Source organism: Myotis daubentonii, chromosome X (genome assembly GCF_963259705.1).
Source record: "Myotis daubentonii chromosome X, mMyoDau2.1, whole genome shotgun sequence".
Classification (NCBI taxonomy): domain Eukaryota; kingdom Metazoa; phylum Chordata; class Mammalia; order Chiroptera; family Vespertilionidae; genus Myotis; species Myotis daubentonii.
The window spans coordinates 36,785,596-36,799,562 of NC_081861.1; the positions used below are offsets into that span (position 1 = coordinate 36,785,596).

At 38.9% G+C, this 13,967-nt stretch overlaps 1 protein-coding gene across 1 annotated transcript in view; it reads right to left on the reverse strand.

Moving 5' to 3' along the window:
- Window positions 1–1,841: 1,841 nt before the first annotated feature.
- The window catches only part of LOC132225065 (glutamate receptor 3-like), a 347,385-nt gene continuing 335,259 nt past the window's right edge, over window positions 1,842–13,967 (reverse strand). Inside the window, 3 exon segments of the mRNA XM_059680281.1 lie at window positions 1,842–4,021; window positions 9,158–9,405; window positions 11,984–12,098. Coding sequence (XP_059536264.1) covers window positions 9,160–9,405; window positions 11,984–12,098 — 361 coding nt within the window. The 3' untranslated portion in view covers window positions 1,842–4,021; window positions 9,158–9,159.

A 13,967-nucleotide genomic window follows, 5' to 3' on the forward strand; every position in this document is an offset into this window, starting at 1 on the left:
ACTGCAGTTGGGTGAGGGGCGGGGACATGAGCTGAGGAATTCTCTGCCTCAGGGGATGGGCGGGGGTATTCAGAAGAAGTCTGTATCTGTGTGGGGGTATGTGGATTCAGGGAGAAGAAGCTGGTATCTGTGTCTGGCACGTTGATCTGTGAGAAATCCCAGGGGAAGTCCATTGTCTCATCACATGTCTCTGATCCTGGGCTCTCTCCGACCTAACACTAAGTCCTCACTTAATGCTGTTGATTGGTTCTATGATATTAAGCAAAACAATGTATAATGAAACCATAAGCTAATTGATATAAACAAGAGATAAGTTTCACTCGGCCAGGGTAGTTCAGTGGTTGAGCATTGACCTATGAACCAGGAGGTCACAGTTCAATTCCCGGTCAAGGCACATGCCTCAGTTTTGGGCTCGATCCCCAGTCGGAGGTGTGCAGGAGGCAGCCAATCAATGATTCTCTCTCTTCATTGATATTTCTATCTCTCTCTTCCTCTCTGAAATCAATAAAAAATATATTTTAAAAAAGAGTTAAGTTCCAACAGCATCTCATTAATGTTAAATGAAACAACGTTGAACAAAATAATGTTAATCAAAGACTTGCTGTACCTGAACTGACTTCATCAGGCACCATTAGAGTGATGGTCCATCAAGGGGATCATCACTCTAATCTAGTCATTGAATCTGCTCCCTAGATAATCAAGTTCTCTTCTGGTGGGACTGCCAGAAAAGCAGTCGAAGGAAAGCAGTTGAAGAGTTTTAAAGTGCAAGTCATTTACCAGCTAATGGACATGTCAGAGAACATTGAAAATGGCAGTAATATGCTGAAGCCCACAGGCCAAATCAACTACAGTGTGTTATATCAGCCTAATACTTTAGAATCTTCTAAGAATTTTCCTTTCCCGCATCAATTTGTCTTCCTCTCCAAGGTCTTGTGTTCCTTGTTCTCTTGCTCCCTAATTCCAGATATCGTTCTTCCTTTATCTCTTTAGCATCTCAACTCCACTCTTCTTTTCTTAGTTTCAAACTATCCCCTTTCCTTTTCTCCTATCATTATCCCCTGTTTTCTGTAGTGATCATAGTATAAATCTTCTTTATATTTAAACACTTGCTTTATTTATTGGATAAAACTATATTCCATGTTTAGTATCTACAAATCATATTAGATAATTAACCTTTGCTTCTTTCTCAGAAATAATTTAAAGTCAGTATATCCCTAAGTTCATTATTCTTCCCTCACTCTAGATCAGAGACCCTTGGTGGCGTAAAGATTTTCCAATAGAACATTAGGTTATTGTCAGTAATTAAGACAGCAGTACAAAACTCAGCTAATTAACTAAGTACTAATACATATGCTTTGTGATTATGTGGGAAAGGAATTAGAAGTTTTTTTGAGGTTTTATCAGTCCTAAGTTTGTGCACATTCATGAGAGATCATATCTGGAAATGGGAGGATTGGACCAAAGTTAGAGTCAAGACAAGTCTCTGAGGAGAGAGTCCCAAAGGGTGGAGGAGGCAGATAGTGGGAATGGAAGGCCCTGAAATCAAACTTTCTTCCTTTGCATATGAACCGAGGTCCTGCTTATTGCTGTTTGTAGACAACATCTCACTTTTAGTGATCCTGACAAACCTAATCTAAAGTTTGGTGGTACCATTCCACTTAGGTGAAGGGGTCTGAGTCTGACTGCAGCTGCAGTTGGGGTGGGGCGAGGCATAATCCTTTGTGAAAATCATCAGTAAGGTGACTTACATTGGCAAAGCTTCTGGTGGGAAGGAAATTAGTGAGTAATTACTTCTTGCCATCTGCATCCAAGCCAATTTTACACAAAGCACAGAAACAGAATTCTTTCTTTACAATTTTATTTACAAAATGTATTAAAACTTTGTACAATACCTCATGGCAATGAGGCTCCGTAATTTGTACCCATACATGCAATTTATGCTTTTACAGCCATTAGTTTGCTTGGCAATTTTTCTGTTCACTGAAGTACAGCTTTAACAACAAAAAGAAAAGACTTGGAAAAAAAATCCTCAAGTGACTACCGCCAAACTCCCATAGCTTGAAGTTAGTAGCAGAAATTTGAAGCAATCAATGTTTTTTTAAACATGCAAATTTTTAAAAAATAACAAACCAATTTACCCGCCTCTTCATTCTCAATTAAGTTTCTCTCTGAAAAACTGATTTGAATCAATAAACATACATTTCTTTTTATACAGTGCCTATTAAAACATTTGTGTGTAGGTAGGTTGGTTTGTTTTATGTTAACTTCATATTCGCACAGCATTAGCTTCCTGCACTGGAACATTATAGCATTCAGAAGTTGAAAATTACAGTTTCATGAAAACAAAACAAAAACACAACAGCTTTCTTTTTTTTTCAATACCATTTAAAATTTGACAGATAAGTTATTCACTTATGACACACTTTTTTGGAATGAAAGTTTATATTACACTTTTCTAGAAACATTTTGTTGGAACGAGACTTCTTCCTTTCTTTTCTGAAGACAAGAGCAAATTTGTAGCAAGTCAACTAAGCATCTAAAGGTCACACTTGGGAAATAAATTCAAGCTCTTAGTTTTTACAGTCTGGAAACTTCCCAATGCATGTCACTGATGAGAGCAAACTATTGAACTACAGAAAGCATACGTCGTTATATAGGAGGTAATTAGTGAGCGACTATTTCCTCTGACTGTTCTGATGATGCCAATGGCAGGTACACAATTAGTGACTTGATAGCCCGCGGAGCAGCGGCGCAATCTTCTTAGAGAGTCAGTAGAGACACTGCTCCAAGCAAGGACCTGGGAGTGATGCTGAGGCCCTCAGTTTAGCAGTAGGTTTCGGAATGCATTTTATTCTTTGCAAACTAGAAAAGGACACATGCAGTCTGACGGAGAGCTGCGGGCTGTAACAGGCAACAGCTGGTAAGACAGACCTAGCAAGAGTAAAGTCAGATTGAGATCTGTGGTCTGAACCCACTGGCTTGCCTTGCAACGCAGTACTGTCTCCGTGATGTACACTTGAAAGGCATACTTAGCAGAGAAAGCAGAGCTAAACACAGTGTTGTTTCTGAGAAAGATATTCTAAACACATTTGGGAGTATAGGCAGCATTTCCCTCACCTCAATGCTAGATACTGAGCTATATTGACTTAAAATGCACACTGAAGCAAGAAAAACAGATCTGTGAGCTGAAATTCCAGGCTTCTTGAAAAGCCCTAGGGATTCGTTTTAGGGAAGCACCGAGAGGTATGCCTGATCGTGCCCCATCCCTAGCTACACACAAAAGTCAATTTCGAAAACTCTGTTAATCCCTTCACTGAGTGGGAAGTTATCAAAGCATGTTCACGAAACCATTTCAAGAACACAGAGAAGTAATTGTTGAGTCCCTTTTTTTGAAAGTGTTTGAATTTTCTTAAGTGTTGCATTTACAGTCTAAAGATATACACATTTCAGCAACGTTGAAAAGAAATAGTGTGCACAGAACTTCATCACCAACAGGAAATACCAAAAACAACTGGTCAGCAGATCCTAGAACAAATGCCAGTCTGTCTTCCCACACACAGGGAGTCAAAGAATTTTTATCAGGAGAAATTATTTTAGCTAAGATGGGCCTATTTGTTGAACTGGAATTTTAAATTTGTGTGTGTGTATTAAAGAACATGGTGTTTAAGTACTGTGCAGTGGTATCAAAGAATGGCTTTTGTTGAATTGACTTTTTTTTTTAGTAAGATTTTTTTTTTCACATACTGGAATCTTGCATGTCCATTTTTTTGTTGTTTTTTTTAAATTTTTCTCAAGCAAAGCAAAAAGATTTCAATGATGGTTTGTATTGTTGCAAGTCTCAGAGTGTTCCATAAGGCACTGAAGGAAAAAAAAATCAGTTTTTCCTATTGAAAGGTCATTGCACCATCAGCAATATTCGTGTCATGCCCGACACCAAGGAGAGTGAAATCTGGCTCAGGATCCTTGAAGCAGCCACGTTTTCGGTGATTCCTCTCCTCACATGCCTCTAATGGGAAGGGATCTGAAAAGGCAAGGGGGAAATTTAAATTTGAATGGGCTTCTTTTTAAAATTGGAAATTGAGAAGTTTATTATGGCTCACTCTATCTTGGACAAGAACCACGGCTGTTTTCTCAAATTGGCATCTCTGGGGCTGCACCCAGTTTTACTGGTTTTAAGTAACATGTTAGTTTAAATTATTTTACCTTATGCAAATGTTTTTCAACAAGTTAAATTAAGTTCTTTCTCTGCTATGTATTGTACTAAGGAATATATAGGCATTGCATGAAGTCTAACTCAAGACGTTAATCACTTAGGATGTAGGTATACTAGAAAGTCTTAGTAGCATTTAAATATAGATATTCAGGATAACTGCATTTAGGAGTGTATTCTGATTGCAGAACCTGTGACCAAGGACTGTTTACCTGGTACAGAGGGTAAATAGTGTTTTGTGGCTTGCTCAATTGAAATCCATTTGCCTGTGAGAAGAAAATTTGCTGCTCATTGCCAGAAAGGTGACAGCTTATTTCTCTTAATACCTACAACCTTAGTTATTAAAGTCTGAAAATAGTACAGAGACCTTAAAGAGAAAGCACATTTCAGGGAAAGGCCAGAACAGTGAAACCCATGAAGGGGGTTGGCATTCATGGGGTCTTTGCCCTGATATTGTGGGCCTGATGGAGATGTTGATGCCACTCTCCCCTTGGAGCATTAACTAGTGCAGAGGATTCATTTTCCCCTGGTTCTGAAAACTTAAGGTCACTTTCTTGTCTACTCTTTAATCTCACATCCCTCCTCTTTATCCTTTCCCTCTACACTAATGGACCCTTCTCCTCCTGATTTAACAATGAATTCTATCCCAAAGGAATTGCATAAAATTTTCTACTACTGGCCCTGGAATAAAAGTAATAAGACTGACAAAGATGCACCTGAAGACCAAAAACCAGAGGGCAGAATAACACTAACATGAAAGTGTTAACAAGAAACATTTTCTTTGGAATGCCCAGATTCCTGAGTCATATCTGTCTCAGAAACTTAATTAATTTCACATCTATGGTAGAAAGATCCAAGTCCCCTCCTTGGTTCCCATTGACCATAACTGCATAACTTTGGGAAAGTGACCTAATCTCTCAGTGCCTGTTTCCTGCTTTAAAATGGCAATAGATGACATTATCTCTGAGGTAAAAGTCCTTTGGGGACAAAGAACATCATTACTCCAGCTATTCCACCTAACATAGGATCAAGTCTATAAGCAGGAAAATTTCCCCAGCAAGGATGTCTACGAGTAGGCTGCAAAGAGAAGATTGATGACTTTGAAAATGGCTACACGAACAAAGTTAATATTTTCTAGGAAGAATATCTTAGAGGAAAAATGGAAATCTTCCTTCACTTTAGCATCTTGAGGTCTTGAAAATGAGAAGGATTTCAAAAATATTTTTGAAGAAACCAAAGAAGCCAGAAGTAGTGCTGAACAGCAATGAAAAAAATTAGAAAATGTTTCTTAAAACAATTAGCAGAATTAACCCTAGGGCACAGTGAATCTGGAACACTTGGCAGTCGGTCACCTGCCAAGCTATGCTTGGGGCCCACACTTCCAGCAGTAGGTCAGTAATCCAGAGATGCAGCAGGTAGCCTCTTGACTACCTGCCGCTCAGTGGGTGCTGGATCTGGGGCTGAGGCACATGTTCCCATAAGGAGTTTAAGAATCCTGACTCTACTCTCACCCATAGAGAACTTCCTCCTCTTTCAAGGATGCCTTTTTATTAAGCAGATTTCACCTGGATCACATTTTTTTGTAGGTGATTTGTCCTTGAGAATTTTTCCTGAAGAATTACAGGTACCATAAACTCCCAAGGCTGGCTGTGATAATTAGTAATAAAAGTTACACCTCAGGGTGCCTCTTCATTTCTGTGCCCCTGAGTAGACCCTGACATATCTAGGCCAACACATTGAACTGGAAGTCTAATAATTAGGCAACAAATTAGATATTCCAGAACTTCTTGGGAAATAAAGGATGAATGAATGAAGATCTCACTCTTCACTTAACCAACATTTCCCTAACATTACATCACCAAACTAGCCGAAGACAGCAGAGAGGTTTCTACTCTAGGCTCAACCTGCTTTGTGCCTCTTGACTGGCACATGTAAGGCTTTTTCCAGTATCCTCTGAAGCTTTTTTTTCTTTTTTCTTTTTCATCTGGAGACTTCACAGACTTGGGGGACAGATTTGTTTGCAGAGGCGTTTCCCAGGTTTGCTTTTCATCTGAGGGATGGTTGCCAAGGTGCTAGCTAACTGGGCTGTAACCACATAGGCATCCATGCCAATTAAAATGTGATTTTTTCTTTAATTAGCCTAAGTTTTGCTTCACAAAATGGATCAACCAAGATGACTTAAAGGGAAGCCAGAGAACCAGAAGTTGTGTCAAGTTCATTTCTGTGGCTCTTTCCCCACATTTGATGTCCTGGTCTTTTGCTTTAGAACAGCAACATTCTGCCCAAAGGTTTACTGATCTCAGTTTCTTTTTTCTTTTCTTTCCTTTTCTTTCTTTTCCTTCTTTCTTTCTTTCTTCCTTCCTTCCTTCCTTCCTTCCTTCCTTCCTTCCTTCCTTCCTTCCTTCCTTCCTTCCTTCCTTCCTTCCTCCCTCCCTCCCTTTCTCTCTCTCTCTCTCTCTCTCTCTCTCTCTCTCTCTCTCTCTCTCCCTCTCTCTCTCTCTCCCTCTCTCTCTCTTTCCATTCTATCTCTGTTTTCATTTTCTGCCTCTGTCCCTTCCTCCTTTCTTCCCTTCTTTCCTTAAGTTATACATTCTGAGATACTTTTCTCTAGCCCTGGACCAGCATCATCAACATGACCTGGGGGCTTGTGAGAAATGTAGACTCTTAGTCCCTATCCCAGACCTGCTGAATCAGGATTTGCACTTTTATAAGATCCCCAGGTGACTTACATGCCCACTGACATTTGAAAAGCACTGCTCTGAGGCTTTAACAAGGGACTGAAGCTATAGTAGTTGGGGAATAGGGACCTAGATTCTCAGATGGAATGGCTGATAATAAAGAGGGCTTGGAGGCTATGTGGCCCTGAGCCCTGATACCCTTGTTTCAAAAGATTCTTTCTGGGGAAAGTAGAAGTGAATATACAGCCTCATGTAGAGTCCATAAGTGGGTAATATGGAGGCTTGGTGAAGTCAGTCCCTCAAGACTTTTTATAAACAAGTGGGACATAAACTTGAGATCTGCTTTCTGTTTGGTAGGATCCTCCTAGGATTTCAAGGTTCTTAGAAACTACCAGGCCTGGGGATTAGAGGTGGCATGGTTCAATAAAGAAAGGACTTGTATGCATGCATATAAGCCTAACCAATGGACACAGACAAAAGGGGGGTGAGGGTATAAGTGGGGGTAGGGGTTGGGGGATAATAAGGGGATAAGGACACATATGTAATACCTTAATCAATAAAGAAATTAAAAAAAGAATATGGCTATAGGAGAAAGAAAGGCTGGGTTCTAGTTTCAGAACTGTCACCATCTAGTTGTGTTGACTTGAACAAGTCACGTGGCGTGTCTGGGTCTTAGTTGCTTAAAAGGAAATATCTTTCTGATGATGCAATAAAGTTGAGAACTCTTGGAAAAATGCTATGCAGATTTTAGATGTATTTCTTTGGATGCCAGTATCTCAGAATTTGGGATAATTAAACTAGGCCGAAATCACCCATGTACCATTCTATGAAAGAGCAAATAATATGCCCCAAATTGTAATGGGACTATATAACCTACTCAAAAATAAAATATTTTAAGCACATAACACATTAAATGCTTGCATGCAAACAGTGCTAATTACAGACAAATCCATGCATTGTACATTCAACAATGCAATGGGAACACTTTGTTAGTGGGTTAGTTCAGTGTACTTAATACATTGTAGCAAAAGTTTACAGTGTGCAGCAGAAAAGAACAACCAGCAACTTCATCAAACAAGATAATGTTTTCCATGGTGAAGATGAATGATTTATTTGGATGAAATGTTATTTAAAAATCAGCTGAATTTAGATTCACAATGTCAAATATAAGGAGATCAAAACACAAATAAATAAATTTGTAGAAATTCAAGCACATTGACATTGACTCATGAGGTCAAAAATCTCCCATGTAAAATAAGGGCTATGAAGTTGCTAAATGTTCTGTTCCACTTCAGATAGGTCTGTTAGTGATGACAGATGCACTTGAAGGTAACAAGACTATATTATTTTAAAAACTTCCAGAATAAATCATTATCCTAATTCAAGCTTGCCTTTGAACACATCTGAGTTATTGGTGATGGTGGTGGTGGGGTTGGCTATAGCTGCCAGAGTCAAGGTGGCATCAGTCAGGTTCATCTAAGTATGAATTTGGGGCAGCCAGCAGCAAGGATCCTAGATTGTTCTTTGGGAAATACTTACCTGAATATTAGTTCCAAGAAAGGGACAACAAAAGAACTCGAAGATTAAAAAAACTTTCTCATGCTTATACTTAAGAGAACACTGTTCCCCTATGGAAGCATTGCATTTCTCAAGGTGGCAGTGCCCCATTTTCACTCCTTATTTTAACATCAGTTCTGGAGCAGCTGATTTCTCTAAGGCTGAACTGTCCAATATGGTAGTCACTAGCCACATATGACTATTGAATATATACTTGATAATGTGGCTAGTACTAGTTGAGATGTGCCATGAGTATAAAATATGACCCAGATTTTAAGACTTAGTATGCAGAAAAGAATGTAAAATATCTCCTTTATTTTTATACTTATGACATGTTGAAAATATACCTTGGATTAAATAAAATATATCATTAAATTAATTTCACTTGTGTTACTTTTTAAACTGTGGCTACTAGAGCACTTGAAATTATGCAGTTCACATATGTGGCTGGCAAATATTTCTATTGAGCTGTGCTGCTCTAGAGAATTTTTTGCCTTTTGGGTCACATACCACAGTTTAATCACAACTATACTATTAGAAAAGCACTACGGTCTGACAAGAAAGCACAACCATTGTTTTCAAAGAATCAAGTGGTTGCAAAGAATAGACAATGCTTGAAACAAGAAAAAAAACTAAGAAACAAAAAATAAAAAAGAAAGAGATTAACATACAGCAACGTAAGGCTGATTAGTTTACTAGACCTTAACCGTACCCCTAGATCTTAACACTCTCTGTTCCATACACGTTGTAGCCTTCTCTGTATGTAGCATAATTTTGAGTGTTGGTGGCAGGAGCAGGCTTAAAGTTTTGGGTGTTCTTTGTAAGTTTCATGCGTTTGGACTCTGCCCGTGATTTGTAACAGAATTCTATCAAAGCCACCATCATGGCCAGCCCCAGACCTCCGACAAGTATATAGAAAACGCCTGCCACATTGCTCAGGCTCAGAGCGCTGGTCTTGTCCTAAGAGAAATGAACAATGTTATTAGTTCTTGGGGAAAACAAAGGCAATGGAACATTGTAATATATTACAACAGTATAGGATAGTTCTAAGTTGTAAAATAACTAAACATTGATGTAAGTGTTATGACTCAACTCTGGCAATTGACTGATGTTTCACAATGGCAGCAAGATGATCGATTGTTTCTGTTGACAGTTGTGATCCTCACCTATATGTTCTTTTATTTTGACTCCTTAAATCCTCTAGTACTTCAAATAGTGTCAACAACTAAATAAAACAGCACTTGGTCATGGGAGCAAAACTGTAAACATAACCACAATTCATTCCTCTTCCAGTCTCAATAAACACCATTTGCCAGAGTTGAGCTGTGACATAATCTCTATAAATGTAACACTCTTTTCATTTGGGAACTTGAAGCACTCTTTCCCCTCTCTGCCCCGCAACACCCCTTTCTCCCTTGCTCTCCCTGTGATAAACTTGTCAACAACTAGTCTTTAAGATACCAGGTGAAACTATTAGACCGTTCCTGATATTCTTATCTGGGGAGTTACTTCACAAGGGTTTGTTTAAAAAGGATTAACACTCCCCTTTCCTCTGGTGGTTGAGAAATTGCTCCCTTTGGGGACTGGTTGCTAAGTGTTCATCCTTAGGGCAGCAAGTCTTTGTGCTGCTGGAACAAGGGCACAGCACAAAGAATTGGCTCTAATCCATCTTCCTGAGAGTTTAAGGAAACTGTCAGGAGAACTTATTGGTCCTGAATTGGCTCCATACAAATCAGAAAGCTTCTAGGAGCCCGAGGATTTTTTAAAAATCCAGCTCATTTTTAGCTTTTACTCCAGGGAAGTAGCAAATAATAATAAAAAAGACTACACTTATCTGCTTTCTATTCAAAATAGGGGAAAAATTGAGGAAGCCGGTCAGTGACTTTCAGGTCAAACTCTGCAAATCTGACTAAGCTATCTGCCTGTATGAAAAAGCAAAAACTGAACTGCTGAACCATGGAAAGAAAAAAGTTGGTGCCTTGAGCCCTACCTTGAGGTAGGACACACCAAGGGCCAGGAGCCTCTCTTTGAAACAAACAAAAAAAAAATAGCATTTTGTAGTCTTTTTAGAGTGAATGTAACCATTTTGCTGCTGAATGCAATTGAATGGAATATCCAAATTGTTAAATCAGTGAATTGAGAATCTTATTCAAATGATAACTTAGTGAGCAGACGATGGTCATTGCTGACACTCAATGTTCTGTGGCTCAGCTAGTCCTGGTACCATTTAAAGAATTAAATGTAGACAATATGGCCTTGTCCTGATTCTATTTTCATAGGAGCCAGTCCTATACTTGTTTACTTTACTAAAACTGCCAATTGGAATTGGATCACATGGTCAGGAAGGGGGTAAGTGTATGCTTCATGTCTAAACAACCTTCCAAATAGTCATTCTTCTAGGATGACTGACAGCTAGACAAGTGGTAACAATTTGTTACTTATGGAACAATGGATCATTTCTTTAAGGAAGCTGGTGAGGCTATCTTCAAATATGTTCCACAGTCCATTAGGAAATGAACCAATTTTTGGTAACCCTCCCTCTGCCATGAGACTTTTATATGTATGTGGCATTTGATGGGGGAAAAGTGTCCTTTGACATAACCCATGTAAGTTGTAGCAACAAGAACAGTTTCAAGTTCCATGTATTTAAGTTTCACAGAATTCCCTGTTGTGGGATGTAGAAAACCAGTAGCAAAATGGTTCACTGCACAGGGAAAATGAGTGGCATTTCATGAAATGAATTAACTGATACCACAATATTAGTTCAAAAAAAAGGAAAGGCAAAAATCGAAACTAAAAAAAAACTTTCTTAGGGGAACAAAGGGGGGCAGGAAGGAGGCAGGGAAGAGTGTTTCATGCTTATCAATGTGATGTTATCCTGACAATGTAAACCCTTAAGGATCATGCGACTGAATTTAAAAAAGTATTATGTACATTTAAATGACACCTTTGGAAGAGAGAAGTGTGACAGACTTAATGAGATTCGAGATCCAAATAGATGCTGAACTCAATACGACAGCAGCTGGGAGGAAGCTAATCATTCTGCTCACAGAGACCAGTCTTAGTGATTTATTTCTTTGACTGTTTTCAGATAGGATTGACATAATACATTAATAACCAAAGGTATTTACAACTACAAAGTCTCTGACACTGTAACAGGTTAAGACAAAGTACTGTCACAACTGGATCTTTCTTTTTTTTTTTTTTGGTTGTTGTTATATTTTCTATTTGAACTTTGGAAATGTGAAATACAGTAAAACCCCCTTATAACACAGTTTCTTCTTTTATAGCTTTGGAAATGCAGTGGGCCAGATTGAATCCCCTAATTATAACAATAGCTTTCTAGAGTTAATGATTGATGTCACATGACAGGCCTCTGAGGCTGGTGTTTGCCTTATTCCTTTAACGCTGGTGTTATAAAGGGGTCCCACTGTGTCAGGGAGTGTGTGTTGGGAAGGAAAGCCTTTTTAGGGTAGAAAATAAACAGGGGTTCAAAATGTGATTGCTAATCAGTACAAAAAGACCTTCAGCGACTGACCTTACTCCCGGAGTCCTTGGCTCCACATTCCCCCTTATCGTACCACCATTTGTTTTTCAGCTTGTCTAAGATGCCTTGTTCACTGAGTTTCAATACTGCAAGGTTTACAGGCGTTCTTCACGTGGGAAATAACATAAATAACATTATATTATGTTATTTTATGTTATTCAAGCTTCAAACTACTTTAAAACTATAGAAAGCGATAAAGCAGGGGGCCCTGGCCACAGAGTAATTTTAGACACTACAGGCAACCTGAGCATTACCTTATAAAAAGTTAACACTACAGCAACGCTATATTTACCAGGGCCTGCCCATATCGCTTTGAGTAATCGGCACACACTGTTAAATAATGAGGATAGAAAAACAGGCACTCCTCAGATAGGCTGTGTGTGGTGAGGAGGGTCTCTCCTCAAGTGACAATCGTCGGCGGCAGCTTGCAGTAGTTTTGTGACGAGATGTATTAGGTTTGATCTAACCGGGTGTCTTGTTGTACTTCCAGACAGAAAGCAAGTTCTATGGAGGAGTGGGGAAGGGGGCTGAGCCAGAATGGGCAGCATTTCCATATGTGAAAGGAGACAAAAGGATGAATCCGAACAGAAAAGAGAATAGATTCTTTGTGAATAACATGCCTTCTGATTGATTGTCCTTTATTACACAAATATGTTGCCCAGCCAAAAATGATCTTAGAAAGAACTGTATTCCATACATGTATTCACTCCACAAACTAAATTCTTATACACATCCTAATCTTAGTATTAAAAGTATAATGTGGACCTCTGTGTTTTGGATAAGAGGAATACTTTCAACAGTAGGAGAACTGGCCTATAGTTGTTTTTGAGTTACTGACTAGCTGTCTCTCTGAGATGCTCAATTCAGGCCGCCAGAGAGTGAACCAGAATGTTTTGAACTAGATTATTAATACGCATGACCTAAAATGCAAACTGCCTGCCACTGTGGGTAGCACTGTAGAGGAACAGCTTAGGTAAGCTTCTTCTGGGAAGATAAGACTTCCTTAACTGAGAGGCTAATATATCTTCAGGAGGCCAGGCCACTGCTACCTAGTCCTCCACACCTTAAAGCATAAGCACTACAGTTGGAGCCACTGGGCAAAATGTAGGAAACCCTACTGGTCCCATGATAAAGATTTTCTCTCTTAAGAAATTTCTTCAGCTATAAAATGGGAATAATGACCATTACCCTGGTGTCTTTCTAGAACTAATGAATTTTAAATACAGTATCTCTAATAACTTTGGATAATTAATACATTATATATAGAGCATGGCATAGTTTTATTACAAGGCAATAAACTACTGGGTGTTCAGACTCATATGAACAATATTGCCAATACCAGTGCATATTAGTTTGAATGCCACGGATTTACAAGGAGGAAAGCAGACACATTTATACACACTTATGTAACTATGAACATGATAGAAATTTTCCTAGCTTATTTTGGATAAGTTGGACTTCCTATAGTCACAGAGATCTGGTCTCTATCAGACCAAGTCCTCAAAACTCATTTCCTTTCTTCCCCACTTTGCTGTTGAGAGCAGAGGGAGCATCTCAACCTGAGATATTCTGAGAAATGTATCATCATTTAAAATGATATGTAATTTCAGAGTACTTGAGATTTGAAAAATTAAAAACTTTTAGTGTCAGGGAGGTGACATTTTCTCAGTTAGTGCAGGGCTTGGAAGCCAGAATATCTGCATTTAGTATCTTACCAGGAAACTGAGGTCCTTTTATACTTTAAACAAGTTCCTTCAATCAGTGCTTACAGTCTTAGGCTTTTCAAATGCCAACAGAGATGCTTAGAATGCAAAGAAACACAATATACTCAAAACTTTGAGCCTCTTTAAGATATTATTGGCAGTGAAAGTTAAGTCTTAGACTTTTAAAGGACAGACAGACCATCTCTTGCCCTGACATAAGTGTTGGAACTGCCTTCTCCCCTAATCCTCACTGTGTGGCTCTCTTCTCTCCT